The following is a 21,658-nucleotide window of genomic DNA, read 5'->3' on the forward strand; positions in this document are numbered from 1 at the left end:
AAGACTCCGGTTAAGCCACTTATTTCCCGAAAGCAAAATTATCTACATGGCAAAGATTAAAAGAGGGGCCTCTGCTACCGCTTCAAACCCAGCCAATAGCACTGTCAAGAACATGGAAGAAGAATTAGTTCACGGATTTAGAGATACCCGTGCGAATGCACAAAATTTTGCTAGGAGGCATGGGTGACAGAAACGCTGTCTCTGTGCCTCTGTAGCACTAGGCTATAGTGAGCTTAAAAACAGCCGCACGTATAATTCTGTCGAAATACTCAGATGCGACCAGAAGCTGGCCTCGTAAGTGAGGTCCTGGAAATCTAGGAATGAAAACACTCGCAGGCAGCGCAGAAATTTAATTCTTACACCACGAGCGATCGAGAAGATCTGAATTAAAATAAAGCTATCTCTGAGAAAATGTTATCCTGTGCAGGAAATCACGTTCTCTGATCTGGCCTACCCCTGGCCGCAAAGCTGCTTGCCTAGAGAAAACTGGCCTAGACCACAGAGATTAGACCTAACGTCTAGGCTTCGGGGCCGAAAGCGGACTCAAACACGCGGTTTCTCATTGCTTCTAGCCCTTGGCGAACACAATTATTGCGTTACCCTAACAAGACCCGTGGGTATCTTTTTCTTTTCTTCGCGAAGCAAAAGGCGCATTGCTGATCTTCTCTTAGAAAACGAAAACGTGATGAAATGAGGGGCTGTTGTGATGCGAAGCGCGAGGCTTTGAACAGCCTGACTGACCATGCTGTATACCCTACGTCTTGCTACCTTCCATTTTGCGGGAGAATCCTCTGAAGGCACCTAAAAGCAAGCCCCACTGCGTTACTCCGAGACAGAAGCGCGACCTCCTCGTTTATGTGAGTTGTTTGCAGTCATTAGGCAGAGTTCCTATTGGTAGGTGATCTCCTTTGGGAAAAATAATAACTGTTGCCTGTTAGCCAACGCCTGGCCTGTGTGAGACAGCGGCGAGAATGTGTCTGACCTACAGGGTGTTTCAAAGAGATCCCGGATTTCGGCGCATCGGGCTCGACTAGCGGAACTCGAAAAATGCTAGAACGAATCCCCGGCCGAAGAAGGCAAGTTTCCGTCCGTCCTCGCAAGAGTTCCCAAGCGCTGCAGGGCGATCGACGGGACGCCTAGCGGCACGCCAGTAAACGACGACACACGTACTTCAACTATACTCACTAGGAACCAGCACTCCTTAAAAGAACTCACTGCTTGATCTTTACACTCCTAGACCCCCGTTACACCGAGCGAGCGAACGTGAACGGCCGGGCGCGCCCAACGGTCGTTAGGCGCGCGCTGATGCTTCAAATTGGCCCGCGCGCGCGGCCTAACTGCGCGGTGCACAGTCCGCAAGAATCTGTGACGAAGCAGTTTTCTGCGGAACACACTGACCAATCGCCGACTTTCGCTCGCCAGCGCAGCGCTTCAAAGGATTTCGCGCGTTGGCTCCGCTGGTTCAGTAGGGTCAATTTGCATGCATTAACGCCGAGGCCCCCGTGCGCGTTATTGACGGCATATTTGAAGCGCTCCTGGGCAGGTGCGTTGAAAACCGTCCGGCCGTTATACGAAGGCCGCGGGAAACGGATAGTGGTTACGTATAATTTAGGGCATGTGGCTAATGAAAGAGGCACTTGTGTCTTCCTTGAAGGAGTTTGCAGCTAGAAACTCGATCGCAACTTTGCGGTGTGTGAACGTCTCGGGAATGAATCCGTTTGTGACAGTTTGAAGTTGTTAAACCACGCTTTACGCCAGCGTTGTAACTTTGATCTTTTAGTTTTGACTGTGTTCACGTTTATATTCAAATTTTCTTTTTAATTTAGAGACTGCTTTAATATACCCGTATTTCTGCTCGGCCAGTAACGATGGCCACCTTACAACGCGCTGAATGGAATAGATAACTAACCTGTTTTAGGATAATTGCCTAGTATTTCGTAGCCCGGAAAGACATCGCTCGCCTATATGAACAAAAATATGGAAAGGAAATAAAGGAACGTACGTACGTGTGTGTGTGTGTGTGTGTGTGTGTGTGTGTGTGTGTGTGTGTGTGTGTGTGTGTGTGTGTGTGTGTGTGTGTGCGCGTGTGCGTGCGTGTGCGTGTGCGTGCGTGTGTGTGTGTGTGTGTGTGTGTGTGTGTGTGTGTGTGTGTGTGTGTGTGTGTGTGTGTGTGTGTGTGTGTGTGTGTGTGTGTGTGTGTGTGTGTGTGTGTGTGTGTGTGTGTGTGTGTGTGTGTGTGTGTGTGTGTGTGTGTGTGTGTGTGTGTGTGTGTGTGTGTGTGTGTGTGTGTGTCAATAAGTCGTTATGCTTGAGTGATCGATCTAACCCTTGTCTCCGTTTCTTTTCTCGACATAAGTACTCATCTGCCATCTGTTCAACATTGTCCAATGGACCGCAGTACTATGAATACATAGATAATTCGGATTGCAGCTGTGATCATGGCAGGTTTATGCAATCGAAGTAGAAGCAGAGGTCCAGCAGGTCTAGAACAGTCATGTAGGCGCTGCGAAAGTAAATAATAACAAAGGCTGCTAAAAGTTATGTAAAAAAAATCTACACCACTTCACCTAACAAATGTCGTTATCGCACCCTCGAAATTGTTTTTAGAATTGTATTTTATGGCCCACACTGAAATTAGCGCTAGTGCCGAATACTTTTTCGCTATACCCACAAGCTGAAAACCCGTAGTTATAGAGCCGATATAAAAAGAAAAACTGCTTTACCGGACAATTTTTACATCTCAGCATTTGAAGTATACAAGATATGAAATCGAAAAGACTTAAAGCAACATGTTCCTCGCGCTGTGCATAGGATATCGAATTTCGACTGGCACTTGCCAGTGAGTTTCATACTGCCTCCCGGCATAGGCAAGGAGCTCGCAGGCTGCTGACAATAAGAGATGATCCGATGCTAATGATGCTAATTAAAGAGGACATTAACTGGAATGATTAGAAAAGCGAAACGAAGACTTTTTCCTTAGATTTGTTTGTTTATTTTAAAACACATCAATCGTGTGATGGCGCACGGTATCTTTTACGCTGCATTTCGAGTTATCTGCCGAGCATGGACCTGTTTTGGCAGGATAAAAATAGACGCTTGATAGAGCCTGCAAGCGGAAATAAAAAAAAAACGAGAATCAAGACGTGAAGGCAGAAGTGAGGTAGTATAATAAAAAAGGAACCTTTAACGGAGAAGACACACTGCAAGCTATCACGTGCCTAGATTGCCTCAGCAATAATAACGTGCGATAGTCTTTTGTTCGTCCTAACCCTACGAGGGAAAAAAATTTTGAAAACTGAAAAATCGTGATACTTTTACGGTAATATGATGCACTCTTTTGATACGTAGCAAAATCTTTCTTTTAAAGCGTTTCTATCGGTCGCATCGAGCCGTTAAGGAAGGAGGAGGAGGAGGAGGAGGAAAAGCATGAAGGTTATCCGGAAGAATAATCGGTTTGCGACCATACACGGGGGGAAGGGGTGAGGGGATAAAGAAATGAAAGAGAATAAAGAAAAGCCGAAAATTAAAATTTAAGACTCCCATATAAAACCAATAGGGAATGCTTTTGACGATAGCAAACACGTCAATAGATAAAAATTCAAGACTGCCGTCGGGTGATCCGCATATATGTTGATTGTTACAGTGAAATCTTACATCATACGAAAAAATTGCGCTCATAAATGGTTTCCCGTTAAAAAATGCTTTTGTCCAGTATTGCAGGGTATGGACTCTCAGTATTGGTCAGTATGATCACTACAACACCAACTCGCTTAAAATCAGTTGCTGGGCGAGTTGGTACTTCATGCTAACATTCACAGCGCAAGACGAACACGGACACGAGGGGAGACACCACAAAGCGCCGACTTCAACAAAAGTTTATTGCTGTGCGAGCGACTATATATGGTGTACAGCGGACATGCGCAGCAACGAAAAGGTACAATCATTCATGAGCATCTGGTAGCGGCGCCACATCGCAAGCGAACACATAATTTTCTGCACACGACAAAAAAAGGAAAAAAAGAAAAAACAAAAAGCTAAAAAACCTAAAAAGCAGTACGCGCACAAGAACGTCGAAGCCATAATACTCATTCCGTAATTCGCAAGATATGCCGCTCCTTATCACTTAACAGCAATGATGGAGTGCTGACACAGTGATCCCTTTTTTTGCAATCTCTGCAGCCTCAGCAATCTCCCTGGCTGTTTTGCTTATGCACTTGTGAAGGATGGTGGTTCCTCCCAAAGAAGGACCACGTTCCTTGCACTGTTGGCAATCACGGCAGTGTATGCCGAGATGACGAGATGCCCCGATGAAGCTGTTGTTATGTTCCATGAGCCTCTCGTTGAGGCACCTGCCTGTTTGGCCAATGTAGGCTCGTCCGCAGGGCAATGGAATCGAGTACACCACGTTTCTCGCGCACTTCACAAATGGCTGCCTGTGCCTAACAGCGCAGGAGTTGCTGACAGAGACGGCGGAATTCACCTTTTTGCATAGTTTAGAGAGTTTCTCAGGTGCGGAAAAGAAGATATGTCCAATCAGGCAAACTTGTCTAGTGTTCTGTCTTCGTTTTCTGAATGCCTTCAACCACTAATTTTGACGCATGAACTGGCTGTGAACAGATTCATCAGATTTCATGACTTGGGTATTTATTTTTCTGCTAACCATGTGTGCTGGGCTTATGAACCGCGAGGAAACAAACCTGTTCTTCCTTTTGGTTCAGCCCACTCAAAACTAGTGAAACGTGCGATTGTTAAGTCATGCTTTTGCAGTGCTCTCGAGAAATCGTGCGAGCATAGACTGGAGTCTGCGTTCCTTAACCAGGTGACCAGGTTGAACAGCTCTGGCTATCCAAGCACACTCTTGTTAGCGGTTGCAGAGAGCTTGCTCAAAGAGAGCAGGGAAGTGGTTCGTAACAAGGACGGAGCTGACAGAGATTGGAGAAAGAATATGACGGTATTGCCGTACATGCACACCATCGCCCACCAGCTCAAAAAAATAGGAAAAAGAGCAGGAGTTCATGTGGTCTTTTCCGCACCTGAGAAACTCTCTAAACTATGCAAAAAGGTGAATTCCGCCGTCTCTGTCAGCAACTCCTGCGCTGTTAGGCACAGGCAGCCATTTGTGAAGTGCGCGAGAAACGTGGTGTACTCGATTCCATTGCCCTGCGGACGAGCCTACATTGGCCAAACAGGCAGGTGCCTCAACGAGAGGCTCATGGAACATAACAACAGCTTCATCGGGGCATCTCGTCATCTCGGCATACACTGCCGTGATTGCCAACAGTGCAAGGAACGTGGTCCTTCTTTGGGAGGAACCACCATCCTTCACAAGTGCATAAGCAAAACAGCCAGGGAGATTGCTGAGGCTGCAGAGATTGCAAAAAAAGGGATCACTGTGTCAGCACTCCATCATTGCTGTTAAGTGATAAGGAGCGGCATATCTTGCGAATTCCGGAATGAGTATTATGGCTTCGACGTTCTTGTGCGCGTACTGCTTTTTAGGTTTTTTAGCTTTTTGTTTTTTCTTTTTTTTCCTTTTTTTTGTCGTGTGCAGAAAATTATGTGTTCGCTTGCGATGTGGCGCCGCTACCAGATGCTCATGTATGATTGTACCTTTTCGTTGCTGCGCATGTCCGCTGTACACCATATATAGTCGCTCGCACAGCAATAAACTTTTGTTGAAGTCGGCGCTTTGTGGTGTCTCCCCTCGTGTCCGTGTTCGTCTTGCGCTGTGAATGTTAACACCAACTCGTTTCCTGTTATGACAATCTTTTTTTTTTTCATTTGAGACGAACTTCCCATTCTATAATTTACATAGCTGCATTAGACAGCCTTAACGAGGTCACTGCAATCTTTCGTGCCTGTGATCATCACGTGCTCCCTGCCTCAGCCTAACATAGCTCAATCCATTTTCAGAGCGACCGAATTTCGCCACTTGAAAGTGAACGAGCTTTCTAAAATGGCTGCGTTTTCAAGAATTTAGTGGTGCCATTTTTCTTCGTAGTGAAGAAGGTCGTCGCTTGTGAACAGGGTCGCTCACATTTGTGCGTCTTGCTGGCATTCATCGGCGTTTTGGACAAGAACATTATGCCTACAAGTTGTCTGTGTGTGTATAAATGTATGCACGGTGCTTCACCTAAGATGTTACACAATTTAAAAAAATAGGTTTTTCGAGTTAGAAGAGAGCTTTTGTCGGCATAGCATTGTCTGCGATGTAGTACATCACAAAACAGCCAAGACGCGCTAACTGGCCGGCTGGTTGACTATTATTGAATAATTAACTTATTAGCTATTACTGTTAGGCTTTTTAATTATTCAGAAGCGCGTAGCCTGCCGTTAGTAATATCCATATCAGTTATTAGAATTTAGAAAACGCGGTTAACCTCGGCGCTGCGACCCAACAAATTTTGGCTGTTTCGAAGAGTTACGTGTACTGGTGCGGTTTCCTAGCCTGCAAGCGTTTCGAAAGGTCTTTTATTTGCCTCGATGTAGCCAGAATTTGTTGCGCCAAAGTGCCGAGCGTAACCGTGTTTTCTAAATTCTAAAAGCTGATATGGATATTAGTTACTTACGCTACATGCCCCTCAATAACTACGGAGCTTAGCTAACTTGGCTGTTCAATATTAGTTAACCAGCCTACTGTCAGCAAGTCTTCGCTATATTCTGATGTACTACACCACTGACAATGCTTGTCTAAAAAAGCGCTCTTCTTAATCAAAAAGCCTACTTTTAAAAAAAAAGTGCGTAAAGTCTTAGGTGAAGCATTCTGTATGGGTGGGGTTTAACGTTTCGAAGACACATACAGGACTGTGAAGGACTCCGTACGAGAAGGCTGCAGACAAATTTTGGCAATCTAGGGTGTCACCGTGTGCGGACTTAGCACACCACACGAGAGTTTCCTTTTCATTTCACGTCCACTGAAATACGGCCGCCGCGGCCGGCACAGCTACGCCGCGTCGTATCTGCGCCCTCTCGCAATATAAACCCGTAAACATTTGAAGCAGCAGGTGTGGCAGTTCAAAACATCGTTGCCACGCAGGCAGCCCAAACAAACATCCTGCGAGGCCATGCTCTAGCCAGACAGACATTATGGCAAAGCGGACCTGAGCAAGGAAAGCAATGTGTCTGCGGCCTTCACGTTCTGACGCGCGATGCTTACCTCTGCGCACGCACCTGTAACCGAGATACGAAAATCAGAAACGTACACACCTGTTAAAAGCACAAAAAAACACAGAGAGCACGCCAGGTAGCGTAACTGAAAGAGTTAAACGTGCCGCATCGCAAAGCACACCGTGCTGTGCTTCGCCAGCTAGTCCCACTGTTATTCCTGGCCTGCCCGTTTGCCGCTCGTTAATAGCCTCCTCCTCACAGCCGGGGTAAGTGGAGAAAGACGTCATCCTACACTAAAGGAAGCTGGCTTCCCAGGTCGGCTTGTATGCATTGCCCAAGAGAAAGAAGCAGGGGGGGAAGAGATGCATGTTCCAAAAGAGACTTTCGCAGGAATGATGCTGGGTCTGCTCCCAAATTTATTCCCTTTCCTTAACGGCCCTCGTACCGTATTTGGCCGCCGCTGTGGCTCAGTTGTTATGGCGCTCGGCTGCTGACCCGAAAGACGCGTGTTCGATCCCGGCCGCGGCGGTCGAATTTCGATGGAGGCGAAATTCCAAGAGGCCTGTGTACTGTGCGGTGTCAGTGCACGTTAAAGAACCCCAGGTGGTCGAAATTCCCGGAGCCCTCCACTACGCTTTCCCTCATAGCCTGAGTCGGTTTGGGACGTTAAACCACCACAAACCAGTATACCATCTTTGCCAACCGTAACCAAGCCGTCGCGACTGCAGCGGGGGCGGACAACTGCTAGTGGAACCTAGCTTACGTAAGTCTGTGTCCTTGTTGTCCTTCCCGGGATGATAAAATGGGGCTGGGCAGCATGTGCGGCATGCGATTTCATCTCTTCGTAGAGGCTGAGCTACTGAGGGAAGGCGGGGCGCACAGCAAAACTCTCCCTTCTCTCCTTTCGTGCAGACGCCGTTAATGTCGTATAACCCACGCTCTTAAAAAACCATTAGCCTTTTAGTTTCAGCACAGCCTTCCCTTAGTTTATGCAAATGTGCAAAGAAGCACTTTTCTGCACGTTTAGAGCGGGAGCGGATCACGAATATTTAGCGTATTATATTTCGCGGCCTCTTCTGTCCTGCCGCTTTACGCGATTAGAATATACAAAGTGAAATGATCATATAACATGACGTATAATATATAACAAAATAAAATTACCATATAACAAAGGTAGCAATATGCACAACTTAAAAGTGTGCCTATTGCTACCTTTGTTATATGATCTTCAGTAAGACGGCGAGTTGAGGTAGTTGGTACATAGTGCCTGTGACTGTGTGTCCCTTGTCTCAGCGCTGTTATTCACAGTGGGGGGCTACGAGGAACGCCAAGTGGGGGGCTTCCGATCACTTGAAAAGTGCCTACGGTTCATTCACGTTCACTGACATCGCACAGTGCATGAATGCTTTGCATTTCGCTTCTACTAAAACTAGCCGCCACGGCCGGGTTCGAACCCGCTTCCCCTGGCTCAGCCACCGCGGCGGGTGTGGCTACCTTTTCACTTCCGGCTACGTTTTTCCGACCCTTGGTTAGGCACTGCCTACGGTGTGTGATGCCTTCGGGTATTATAAATCCTTCCTTGCATTGACTTGCAGGAAAGAATAATTTGCCGCATTAGCGCAAAAGCCGGCCTCCGTCACCGTCCATGGCACGAAATTACTCACTGACGTCACCATTCTCTCTGACGACGTCAGCAGTAGACCATATGATAGTCAAGTCTGAAGCAAAGAAAAAAATTACGCACACAGACTTACGCCTGTGGGAATGCGAATGCATTACAAACGCTGCCGTCGTGCTTCTTAGGTGTTTGCATATTTGCGCGGACGACCAGGTTTCACTTCGGGTGGTGCAGACGCTGAAGCTGTATACGTCGGTGGTTCACTGTTCACTGCACGAGCACACACCCAACCGGCTGCAATGAAATCCAGCGACGGGGTATGACAACACCCACACACGCCACACACGCCTATGACACCACCCAGAACGCTGTACGATACGAACGATGGCGAACGATTACGTCACAGTTTTGATACGAAAGCCCGAGAAGGCATACAATTGAAGGTGCACATGTTGTCGGTTCGAATCCCTGTCGAAAGCTAGCCTCCAACTTGACTAGCATATGCAAATTACATTCAACGAGAAATAGCATGACACCACCCGTAACAATGTAAGAGAAACGGTTGCGTAATAGTTTTCGTAAGCCAATATCGGGAAATCTGGCGCTACATGGAGGTCGGCCAGTGGCGGGTATATATAGACGAACGACATGAATAGTATTGTTGGAAGTGGCCGTGTTCGGCTTGCTGTGTGCGTCATACGACCGGTTCAGGAGTCGAGTACTCCTAAACCTATCAACATTTCAAGAACTCAAGCCATTTTCAAAGAGCAATAAAGGTGGGCCTGAATGCAGAACTGTACGCTCTCGCAGGCTAACATGTTATCAATTACCCAGTCAATGGTAACGCCACTTGAAAAGAAAGTTAATAGGACCGCATAGGCTCAGTGGCCTCTTTTCTAAATATATTTAAACGTGCATAAAAACGAACGACTGTGCCGGCGTCTGTTATTGAAAGTAATACTTAGCGAGAGCCACCGGCTCACCGGCTGGCGTTTGCCTTTTTTTTTTTGCAGTTTAAAGAAACAGTTTGTCATGTTTAAGCCCACTGAGAGTGTTGCCTTTTTTTAAGAATACGCTGGGATTTCCCTGACGAGAACAGCTCATTCGTTTACAGCGGAGCTCTCCTCATAAATATTAAACACGTCATATCCTATTGAGTAAGTTCCTGAACAGTTCGTATTGAAGGAAATGTAGCTACTTTGTATATTATCATTGACACATAAGCTTCTACCGTCTCTCTGCAATCACGTTGCGAACGTGATTGCTTTTTATTTCTGCAGAATGAAGGTTAGTCGTTGTTCTCACGTCGACTTTAGAGGTTTGGTTTTGAGTGCAAATGTTTATTCACTTCAGCTCTATATTGGTGCGTCATGTAGTAAATGAAATAAACTCCTTGGTAGCTGGAAGAATGCGGCATCGATTGAATTTCAGCATGTTGGGAATGTCGAACTCTACAGGAAGGCTAGTTTACCGCATCAGAACCGCTGAAGTTTATTGTGAACACAGCATAGCGACACTTGGCGCCTGAGCGCGACGAACCTACGGTCTGCTTACACCACTTCCGGTCCGCTTACGCCACTTCCGGTCCATGTCACGAGTCAAGACTGATCGTATGACTCATACACACATACACAGTTGCTACAGACAGCATCATGGCACTCACATATACCAAAACAACACTACATATTGCGCAGGCTACGGCGTTACATTAAGGTGTCAACGCAAAACATCACGAGAAGCCACTTATGTTATCGCATAATAAATACTACTGACTTAGTACGAACTCGCGAATCATTTTCGCGGGCATACTGGAGACAGGCTTCTGCCTGCAGCGCAAGGTCGAGTAAGGTAAAGCAAATTACAAATGCAATGCAAAGCTGTTGCTTGCGTTCGGCTTCACTGACATTTTGCTCGTGACGATCACTTTCTGCGCAGGTGGACCGTCTGAAGAGTGCTCATGACGAAGAGGAAGCCCTTTGCGCAACTTATAGATGGCGTCCCCAGGGACCCGCATTGGAACCCGGAACTCTCAGAAGAAGCCCTGCGCTTTCGCCCGGGAAAACGGGACCTGGTCGTGACGTCTTTTCCCAAATCCGGCACGCACTGGGTCCTATACATTGTCGAGCTCATTATGAGGAGAGGTCAGCCAGTGAGCTCTTATGAAGACTTCACAAAGGACATGCGCTATCTAGGTGTGTTTGAGACTGACAGCTGGAAGTCTCGCCTGCCTCTGCGGCTCTTTCAAACGCACCTGCCGCCGCCAAAGGAGGCCGCAAGCACAGAAGGAAAGTACATCTACGTGGCGAGGAACCCGTGGGACGTGGCCGTGTCCTTGTTCCACATGGTGACCAACCTGAGCGTCTACCGCTTTCAGGACGGCTCGTTTGATGAGCTTATCGATGCCTTCCTCAGTGACGACGTCATCGGCAACGGGAACTACTTCGACCACGTGGTTTCCGGATATGCCATCAAGGACGAGCCCAACGTGCTCTTCGTGACCTATGAGAACCTGATGGAAGACACGCGCGGAACAATACTGAAACTGGCGAACTTTTTAGGAGACCATTACGCACGTGAGCTGGAAGAAGATGACCAGGCATTCCGGACGCTACTTTCTCGCTGCGCAGCTGAGCGCATGAGAGATACTATGATAGCGCATCTCGATAAAAATACGCAACCCGAATTTCAGATTGCGCTGGACCGCCTTAAAGAAACATGCAAAAGTGGACATAACGGGGACAGCGCTAAATACAACTTGGTGAGAGAAGCGAGAGTGGGCGGCTGGAAAAAACATTTCACTCCAGAACAGCTGCAGAGGACGGAGGCCGCTGTGAAAAATGCGGAAAAGAAGTCACCTGTAATGGATCTGTGGAGAAATATACGCGACGACGCTATTGCAGCATCAAGCGCCGAGTGAAAAAGGCAAAGGAGCTGCTCACGTTTGTTCCCCAGTAAAATATATTTCGGGACGGATATTTCTCAAAAATAAAAATTAAATGTCGAGTGAAATGCTTTTGCCATGATTCTGGACGTTCTAAATTTGGTGTTTTGTTTACTAGTGGCCTCAATTGTCTTCTATTCCTTTCAAGCAAGAACTGCTTCTCGAATATTTCAGGACCAGGGAGTATCATGATATGTTTTAGTAACGTGATATGTGACGTCACGCGCACAGTCACATTTGGGAGGACAAAGATTTCTGGACCTAGAGCGCGCATTGATGCCACAAAATGCTCACGCTGCTGTCTCTCGCTTTGCCCCTATTCTTCTCCTGTTGATCAGAGAAAAGAAATCGGCGACAGATAGCTCTCCTTGAATCCTGCCTGGCAGGGCTAAGCACTATAGTCGGATACATCATACAACTCTAGAACGAAGCGCCGAATGACCGGCAAAGGAGTCTAGCCAATGGCGTCGATCTATTCCCCACCCCCCTCTTTTGACCAATCCCTTTCGACCTGCTAGCTTGAAATCACCGGGAGTGACAGATCAAGGGCGAGTAACCTCACCTTAAACGAATTAACCGCGGAGTCATGAAAATCAGTGGGCGCCATTGGCCTGGGGGCCTCCCTTGAAGGTCACCTGCCACTTCGTTCTTGAGTTGTATCCGACTATGGTCATATTTTTTTTTCAACTTACAGCTCAAGGTTCTAAACTCTGAATACTCGACGTGAACGCCAAGATCACGGGACACTTTTTTGCATATGTTGAGAACTTAGTTACCTTGCGCTCATTCACTCAGTGTAGCCTTCTTTTGTAAATATTTTCTATGCTTACTTGTTCCGTCAGACTCCCAATGCTTGCAGCACTTTTGTACAATACGTTACTCATGCATACATTTTACCAGTGATGAATGGTGAGTTCCGAACGTGAATACAAGCTTTGTGCTATACGTTGACTAATAAATCAATAAATCATTGTTCACTGACAGAAGATAAGTACGTGCATGTTTTCATACATGTTAAAGGTCAAAAGGGAGGATTTTTGGGCCAGATGGTTCACGAATGAAGACTGAAAACGGTGCGAAAAACGGGACAAGATAGAGACAAGCAACACCCACAGCACCGATCTTACAAGCACCGATCTTACAAGTTGTAAGATCGGCGCTGTGTGGGTTGCTTGTCTCTATCTTGTCCCGTTTTTCGCACCGTTTTCAGTCTTGATTCATACATGTTATTCGACGGTTTTGAAGCCTTACTCGCTAAGTTACAGAACTCAAACAGTATACTGAGCTGAGCCTGGTGACTAATCATCATTTATTTTTACACCACAACACAACTACAGCTGACTGCGTAACATTTTAATACCACCTCGCGGCTAAGCTTTGTCTAGGCCGTCCTCGCACATTAAGCGGACGCAGTGAAATGTTTGTTTGGAGGCGAATAACCAGGCTGCAGCGTCTGTGGACCTGGTTAATCTAGAGTCGCAAAATTTTCAAACGGCCTGTCTGGCCAATCTGACCAACATACACGTGACCACACTTGAGCGGGATTCGATATACCACGCCCGTGGCACATTTCACGAATGTTTCGGCATGTTGTATTCCGCATCCGTTTAGTCGATCTCTTTCATTTAAGATCCTCGGCCATAACCCGGGAACCTTTCGTAGCAGTAAAAAAAAAACTACGCGGACGCCACGACTGCTCTCCACTTTTTTCATGCTATGAGCGGCTTTGAGTATATACAGCACAACCAGGGCCTTCTTTCTGAGCATGTGCTCATTGGTTTTGCCTCGTTTCTTTTTCTTTTCTTGCCTTCTGTAGAAGGTTCTCATCCCCAGCTTAGATGACCGCGCAGGGGAAACCGGCTGAAAGCAAACTGTTATCTGATTATCGCTGCTGGCGCGCATTACATGCGGGGATGACTCTGTAAGAGCAGATTCTATTCACGAGCTTTCTATAGCTATCTTACCTGTATTCGAATGCGTTAAATCATAGGACGAAGCTCTTTCTGTGCTTGTGGCACACAGTGCTAGCAGATATAATGAAAGACGAACTGCAGGTTAGGATCTAAACACTGCAATGAATGGAAGATCGTACGTAAACGCTAAACCCTTCCCATATTGCCTAAAAAGGGTGAAAATACTATTCATTCAATGTGCGTCATTTTTATTTTTTTATTTTATTTTTATTTATGACATACTGCAGGCCGTGAGGCCCAAGCAGGAGTGGACTACACAAACAGATCACAAAATGAGCAAAAATACCAAAATGCAAACAGAACACGAGCAGCAGGAAATGACATGAAAAGGCAAAAAACAAGCTAACACAACAAGCAGAAAAAAAAACTAACAATATTCACTTATCTGGTCAAGAGACAGTACACAACAAGCTGGTAAGCTGTTCCAAACACTGATAAACATTGACAAAAATTGTCGTGATAAACGCTCCTGCTTTTTTTTTTCTAAACATTTCTGGGGTAAATTAGTTTTTGTACACAGACACAACAATGCCCCGACTCATTTTAGCTGTGCATATAGATAACAATGAAATGTTTTAAGTGCAGGGCACATGTGCGCATGCAGTGCGTTCCAGAAGTAAACGCGGAGTGATATTTTGGGGCTGAAGTAATAACTGTCTCGGCTTTGTCTCATGTATTAGCTCATACAACCCGCACACACACGCACACGCACACAACAATATAAGCATTTATATACTCTCGTCCAATCGTGCCTTGAATTTTTGTCTTATTTGTTTATTACTCGCTCATATCATCAGAAGTTGCCGCCTACCAAAAATAACTCGAGTTTTAAAACGACTGCTTGTGAGGGTGAGGGTGGGAAAGGGCCGACGATGCGAGGGCGAGGGAGGGCCAAGAAATTTTTCGAAGTAAGGATGAGATGCTGGAGAATACATATAGACCATGCGGAAGCACGCGTACTTCCGTTCTCTGAAGGGTTTCATCTGCTAGCTTGTCTCCAGTTCTCTGGACAAATTTTATCCCAAAACATCTCAATATCTGGACAATAAAAATCTTGAAAAGTTCACACGAAATGCGTGACCAGCACAAGCCACAAGAAGTTCAACAGCACAGAAGACTGGTTGAGTTGATATTAGCTTAGCACACTGACACAGCGTAAAAGCGGTCACGACATAAGAAGAGACGAAGAAGAGAGCAGCGCCTAATCGGTACGTCCCTTACTGTCTAGCGGTGCTGTGTCTTGAACACGCGTACACTGTAGCGTCTCTTGAACGTCTTTTTCTCGACATACGCTTCGCAACAACTATTGGTAGCCAACCGCAGCATCCTAACCTACGTCGGCGCTCTTCGCGCCTTTCGCAACGCAGGTTCCAGGGCGGTAATGAACGCGTCTGGAGAGCCCGGCATGGCGTCCAGCCTTGCGTCCCTCGATCTCGACGCGGTCGACGGCAGCTGCGACTCGATCGCGTTCGACTCGACCACTAAACTTAATTCCAGCCGCACCGGCGCTCGTCGAGATGTGCGCGGTGGCGACGCCCTCGACGCCGATAGGCACAGCGTGGAGGGGGACGGCGCCTCGGCTAGCTGGCGACGCAGCAGGTCGCGCTTCACGCCGTGGTCCAGGGTTCACCAGCGCATGCTAGGCGCGGTCTTCCTGGTCGGCGTCCTCTTCGCCGTTGCCGTGGGCGCCGCGTACCTCTTGGACGGCGATCACTCCGACGAGCCTCGGTTCCGCGGCCCCTTCGAGATGGGTGCACCCGCACCGAACGGAACCGCTAACGCCACGGTTTCAGGACTGTAGCTGTGGTGGCCGAAATTCCAAGCATCTTGTATGCGATGGTCAAGTACGCATTCCAAGAGACTGAAGCGCGTTTACAAAGCTGTATTTCTTGGAAACTATGGCTAACGGGAGTTTACGTCGACATGCATTTATGTTAGCATCTTTTGTCAATTGCTGCGCCTCTCAAACGAAAAAATGCTTGCCTCGATCGTGAGCCCATTGCACCGAATATGAACTATGGCTCAATCCGTTTTTTTTTTCCTTCTTATACACTATAACCGCGTATCTCCCTTTTGTTTTTTATGGAAGATCATTTTCTTTTGTCGATAAAGTCAGTTGATCTGGGCAGTTGGGAGCTGTTGCCGTACGCCCTACACTCGCAAAATTGAACATTTCATTGGCACAGTAGTATTTACAAGAGTCAAGTATTCCGCTATACGCACTACTTATGGTACAAGAATTTCGAGCAAAAAGTGTCACTTGATCCTTAATTAAGGGTCATGAAGAACCTGTGACCAGGAAGCGAAAATTTGCAATGAAAGTGGCCTTTTTGGTTGCCGCGATCCGGAGGGTGTTTCATTACTCCCTTAACAAAGCACGGCAGTAAACTGACATTTTAATGGTTTATTGCATCAAACAAGGCAGGTGCGTCAAAATTTCCGCCTATATCTACGCTTTATAACTAGCGTCTTGTTTGAGCCATAAGAAAAGCTTCGACCGCCGCCGTGACTCAGGGCTTACGGCGGTCGGCTGCTCATCCGAAAGATGCGGGTTCAATCCCTGTCGCGGCAGTCGAATTTTGATGGAGGCGAAATTCTAGGGGCCCCTGTGCTGCGTGATGTCAATGGACGTTAAAGAACCCCAGGTTGTAGATATTTCCCGAGCCCTACACTTCGGCGTTCCTCATAACCCGAGTCGCTTTGGAACGTTAAATTCCCATAAACCATAAGAAAACCTTCAAGAACGGGTAACTTTTGAATAAAGAAATCAATGTGGCCGTCATGAATGCTAGCGTAGCTTCTGTAGAGGCTATTTATTTAGTTATTTATTCCTCAAAGGCCCACGAGGGACATTACCTCAGGGGTGGGCTAATAAACAGGTATTAACATGAATACGGATCTTCGATGGCTGTTTTAAAGTGACTGAGGTTGGTGATGATAGCCACTAGCGATAGAAGGACATTCCAGTGTCGGGATGTTTTGTGGAAAAAATACTGGTAATATGTTATAAGGCAGCCTTTTATGGGGTATACGGCATTAGCGTCACTCTTACGGAAAGTCCAGGAAATGCAATACCAAATCCAATGGACCACTTTTGTTGCTTTTCTTAGCCTTTTTTGAATCGCCACAATCTCACAGCAAGACACTGGCCAGGGAAGATACGTACATTTTTTAACTCGTTTAAGTGTGTGCCACCGGTGTGCCAGTGGTTATAGCGCAGTAGTCACATGCGCAACGGCTATGGTTTGTAGATTGATGAGGAAGAAGTGGGACAGCAGCGCCGCTAATGAGGTCGCCCGGTTAGCCTCTCTCTATACATGTGCACCATTTGCCGTTCGAATCATCATCATCGGTACTAAAATGGGCCATTTTTCATTTGAAGACGACAAGAAAAACATCAACAAGGTCCTGCCTCGTTTCTCGAAGCGTTCACTCCCGATTTAGTAAGGAGCGCCTGGCTGGCCAGACCTGCGACTGCAGCAGTTTCTACCATGGGTAAGATTTTTATACGGCAGTTTCTGTTGTCTGCCTCCTAATTAGTTTTTTTTTTATCAGCGCGCAGCCGCTTTTGAGGCGTACTCTTAGACGCGAAGCTCAAGGAAAGCCTAGATTAGAGCAGACAGTTTTCGGGCAGCTAATACGTGAGCGCCATTCTACGGAACGCGATGCAACAGCTCCAGTATTACTCCTTTGAGTTTCTCTGTTGAGTATGTTTGGCTCTAAGGCACTGACTGCACCTTTGTTTCCTCAGCGGCATGATAGGTTCTATATAAATAACGCCACCGTAAGTGGAAGCGTGTTGCAACCAAAAACTCAGTCGTTCGTATGCTCCGGAAAGGGAATGTTATTGTGACAGACTTAGTCACGAGAGATACGTGAGTTGCGAACCGACGAGTGAGTGTTTTCGTGAATGTGGTTGTGGTCACGTGGTTCTGACGGTCCTGGGAGCGGATGGCAGAGTATGGGGTACGGTATATCTTGCGCTACCAGCTACTGGGTACTCTGGCGTACAGCTTGTGCCAATCTACTAAACCGTGCAGCAGACTGGACAGAAGCGCGACCCACGCATCGCGCGTCGTCCGGTCATTTGCTACACTGCCACGGTCATTCAAAAACTATTCATGCGCATGACAGCTACTTCCGCGAGACGATATGGAGCAAGCCCCAATGCAAGCGGTTTTTTTTCTGATTTGTGACCGCTATTACAAAAACTTACTTGCAGAGCATATTTGAGGTAGATATAGTGGCGAAGAAAAAAGATCAGAACAATGACGTCCCCAGAGCGACAAAAATCGCACCGTGCGGCTGGCGCAGCGTCGTGCTTGGCAAACACGACTGGCACTTTCAGTGCGAAAGCGCTCATACGCTCACCGACCGCTGCTAGTAACCTTATCAACTGTCTAGGTACGTACGAAATAAAAGAAAAACAAATAAATATCCAGGACTGGGAGTACTACCCACGGCGGCGCGGACAAACCAGCTTCGCAGGCCGCGGCACGAAAGTACGAGCTTACCTCTGCAGATGGCCACGCCTCACGTTAAAGTGCGACACACTCTCGCGCTGTGCATTGCACATCGTCGTCGTCATCAACTGCCATCTGCAGCTCGCAGAGATCAGATCAGTTTAACCTCGGTCGGAGCTTGACGTGAGTCTAATATCGTCGCCAGACGTGCCGATGACCCAGCAAAGCAGAACCATGAGCTAACCAGGCTAAACACATGTCTACTCGGTTTAACTACGTTAAAGCCCTACCATTTTTTTTTTGTTATCAGCACACTCGCAACTGCAGTGCCGAGCGTTGCTATCTGCGGCTCCGGTGACACGTCACAATGTTAGTCTTTTTTCGTAGCGACTGTACTTTTCGTGTAAGAGCACGGTGTAACCTGCAGGTTTCATATTAGGAGGATGATTTGATTGTTTCAGATGCTACCCGTGAAATTCGGGTCAAGAGAAGTCTGAAGTCAAGCCGTCACTCGAGAAATGTTAACATACAATATGGCGGATTTTACGAACCGCGACGACACCGGGTCAAAACAGCAGGTGGACCGCACTGAGAAAATGAAGCGACCTACTTAATAAGAGGATGCCAGCTGTCACAAACGCGTTCCTCGGCGCACGAGAGCAGCAGTCCACTCCGAGCAGCTGGTTCGCGAGATCTTCAAGCGGTTTTGTGGTACGGGTGGAACGGCGCGGTCATGTAACGGCCGGCGCCAACTGCGTGAGCTAGACTGTCAAGAACCTGATAAGCGCTCTAAGTTGTTGAGTGAGTGTAAGTACGGATAAGAGTCGTTGGTTAGTGCAGCGTGCTCCCTGTCCTTTCACACTTTCACGTAAATAACGTTGAACCAACTTCACGTAGATAAGCCTCACGAGGGGCCATTGAATAAACTCGTTAGGCAACTTTTATTCCGGTTTGAAAAGGACATGAAACGAGGCGATGTAGTTTTATTGCGGAAGCAGTACTTCACGAGGTCATACCGGCTGACCGAGTTTATGTGAACCTTCCCTACTGAAAAATGTTTATAGGTTTTAATGGGTCAGCAAAAAGCACTATGGCATATATGGTTTGGCTTTACAGGATGGACGTCCCAAAGCGGCTCAGTCTATGAGGGACGCCGTAGTGGAGGGGCTCCGGATAATTTCGACCACCTGTGGTTCTTAACGAGCACTAACAACGCACAGTACATGGACTTTTCACATTTTTTTCTCCATCGAAGTGCTACCGTAGCGGGCGGGTTCGCACTCACGACTTGCATGCACTGTGCGTTGTAAGTGCACGGTAATTAACCACGGGTAATAGAAGTTATACGGAGCCCTCCACTAAGGAGTCTCTCAAAGGCTGAATCGTTTTGGAAGCTTCATCCTATAACGTTAAACAAAAAGTGCCATAATGCTATTTGTCGACCTATTCAAACCTGTACACATTTTTCAATACGGTTGTCCTGGAAGATGACCATGTCCTTGAAGATGACCTTGTCCAAACCGCAAATGAGCAAATGAATAAATATTTCCGCAACTGGGATCTGAACCCGCGGCGAACAAATCAGAGTTTCGCTGGCCACTCCACGAGTGCAGTATGCTATCGCCGCAGCAGATCACGCCTCGTGTTCAACTGCACCTCCCTCTCGTGCTCTGCGTTGCGAATCGTTGTCTTCGTCAACCAATGCTACTATCCAACTAATATCGTCGTCAGACGTGCCGACGACCCAGCAATGCAAAACCGTGAGCCAACCAGGCTAAGCACATGCGTTCGCACGTCAACTCGGTTTAACTGCATTAAAACCCTACCACATTTTTGCACCTCGTTGCATACCGTAAAAAGTTCGTGAGATCATGTTCCAGATATATTACTAAGCAACGGAGTTCACATATTTGGCATGTAAGCTCAATTACAACGTGTATTGAAATTCCTGTGTTGGCACATTCGCGCTTTTTCCGCACTCGCCGATTTCGTCGATCTTAGTCTGGAGCCTGCTTGACCTTGAAAGCCGAGTCTCGAACCAACACTGGATTGAGAACACGAAGTGCTAGTGCACCTAATTCGCATCTGACATAAGCTCGCTAAATCGTCCACCATTTTGTCTTCACAGCGGAGCCTCCTAAAGGATCGCAGGTGGCTGCAGAGGACAGTGAGTACCTTTACAACGACAGCAGCATTAAACAGGGGTTCTAGCGTTGCGAACATTGCATCCGCAGTGCGACTGCAGTCGAACCTCGTTATAACGAAGCGGTTTATAACGAAATGATGGATATAACGAAGGAATGACTATTCTTCTTGGAAGCTCGGTCAACACTGACTACGACGAAGGTACGGCCTCTTCAACTTGTTTATAACGAGGTTCGACAGTAGTTTCGTGAAGGAACGCTTGGTGACGTTATAAATGCCACCAATAATCAAATGCAATGCTACGCAGCCTTGATGTCGCCGGCCTCGCCAACATCAACTGCCGCTGCAGCGAACCGTATTCGTAATGTTGGTAACGGAACTAGCCTCCGACGCTCCGCGAAGGAGCCTCAAAGCAACGCCCACTGTGGTGCGCTTCGTGCTCCGCGATGAGCGAAGGTGCAGTGGGACAAGTTGAATTCCCGCTGAAGATCTGGTTCTAGTTGTGGCGGCGGGGGACCTAGGCGAAAGCGTGCGCGCCTGTCGCACTCTGCCGAGCGTGCTGTGCGAAAATGTTCAGGAAGTTTACGCCACATGGAAAAAATAGAGCGCACTCAGGACAACGGACAAGGAAGACCAAAGAGCACGAGCGCTTACTCGCAACTGGGTGTTTATTTTAAAAAACGCAGAATAAAGACAAATAAATGAAAACCACAAACAAAAACGGAGCCTTCACGCAGGCGAATCAGGATAAGTATTCATTGAGGCGCATCAAGATAATAAAATTCGCTTTCATGCAGGACCACCACTAGGTCAGCAACACACATGTGCTCATTCTTACGGATATAATACGCCTGTGAAACCTCTCTAGTTAGTTGGTTTGGGCGCCAAAACGAGATTGTGATTTGATAAAGCAAAGGCTTGCAACCACTGCATCAAACCACACTCACTATTAGCGCAACGGTGTGCTATTTTTTCAATGATGCTATACCAACTACTCAAATGTCGATTCCTCTTTACGCCGCGATCTAGTTTACGCCACGTTGCGATGGCGCCGTTAACTACTCCGCAAGGGATTGAAGCGCGTTGAACCGCGTCGTCACCTATGTTACGTGAGTGGTTCGCCGGCACTAATGACGTTTTTATCACAGTTTTACGGTAAAAACATATCTTATGAGTGCAGTTACATAAATTTGTGCGCGCTAATGAGATAGAAGCGCCGCCAAGAGTCACTGGGCAGGCTTTCTTTAGCGGGCTGTTCTTTTGCGAAAACGCTAGCCATCGCTGTTGCGCCGGTAGAGCTCCATCTAACGGAGCGCCTGCAAAGAAGGTTGGCGTTGCGTTGTGATTGTCATATAACGAAAGAGGTGGCACAACATGGTTTCTTCGCGGCCACATCCACGCACATGGCGAT

At 47.2% G+C, this 21,658-nt stretch overlaps 2 protein-coding genes across 3 annotated transcripts; both read left to right on the forward strand.

The window, feature by feature from the left end:
* The first annotated feature begins 7,238 nt into the window (after positions 1-7,238).
* LOC144134962 (amine sulfotransferase-like) lies at positions 7,239-11,734 on the forward strand. Of its 2 annotated transcripts, none has more exons than XM_077667748.1 (2): positions 7,239-7,373; positions 10,661-11,734. In XM_077667748.1, exon 2 carries the CDS (start codon positions 10,683-10,685, stop codon positions 11,640-11,642), a length of 960 nt encoding a protein of 319 aa, XP_077523874.1. In that variant the 5' UTR covers positions 7,239-7,373; positions 10,661-10,682; the 3' UTR covers positions 11,643-11,734. The 2 variants fall into 2 exon arrangements, with proteins under 2 accessions (XP_077523874.1, XP_077523875.1); XM_077667749.1 differs by lacking the exon at positions 7,239-7,373 and adding an exon at positions 7,617-7,870.
* A 3,095-nt stretch (positions 11,735-14,829) lies between these two features.
* On the forward strand, positions 14,830-15,751 carry LOC144134963 (uncharacterized). The gene is made up of 2 exons (XM_077667751.1): positions 14,830-14,847; positions 15,007-15,751. Exon 2 carries the CDS (start codon positions 15,021-15,023, stop codon positions 15,438-15,440), a length of 420 nt encoding a protein of 139 aa, XP_077523877.1. The 5' UTR covers positions 14,830-14,847; positions 15,007-15,020; the 3' UTR covers positions 15,441-15,751.
* Positions 15,752-21,658: the final 5,907 nt, after the last annotated feature.

Source organism: Amblyomma americanum, chromosome 5 (assembly GCF_052857255.1).
Source record: "Amblyomma americanum isolate KBUSLIRL-KWMA chromosome 5, ASM5285725v1, whole genome shotgun sequence".
Lineage (NCBI taxonomy): Eukaryota > Metazoa > Arthropoda > Arachnida > Ixodida > Ixodidae > Amblyomma > Amblyomma americanum.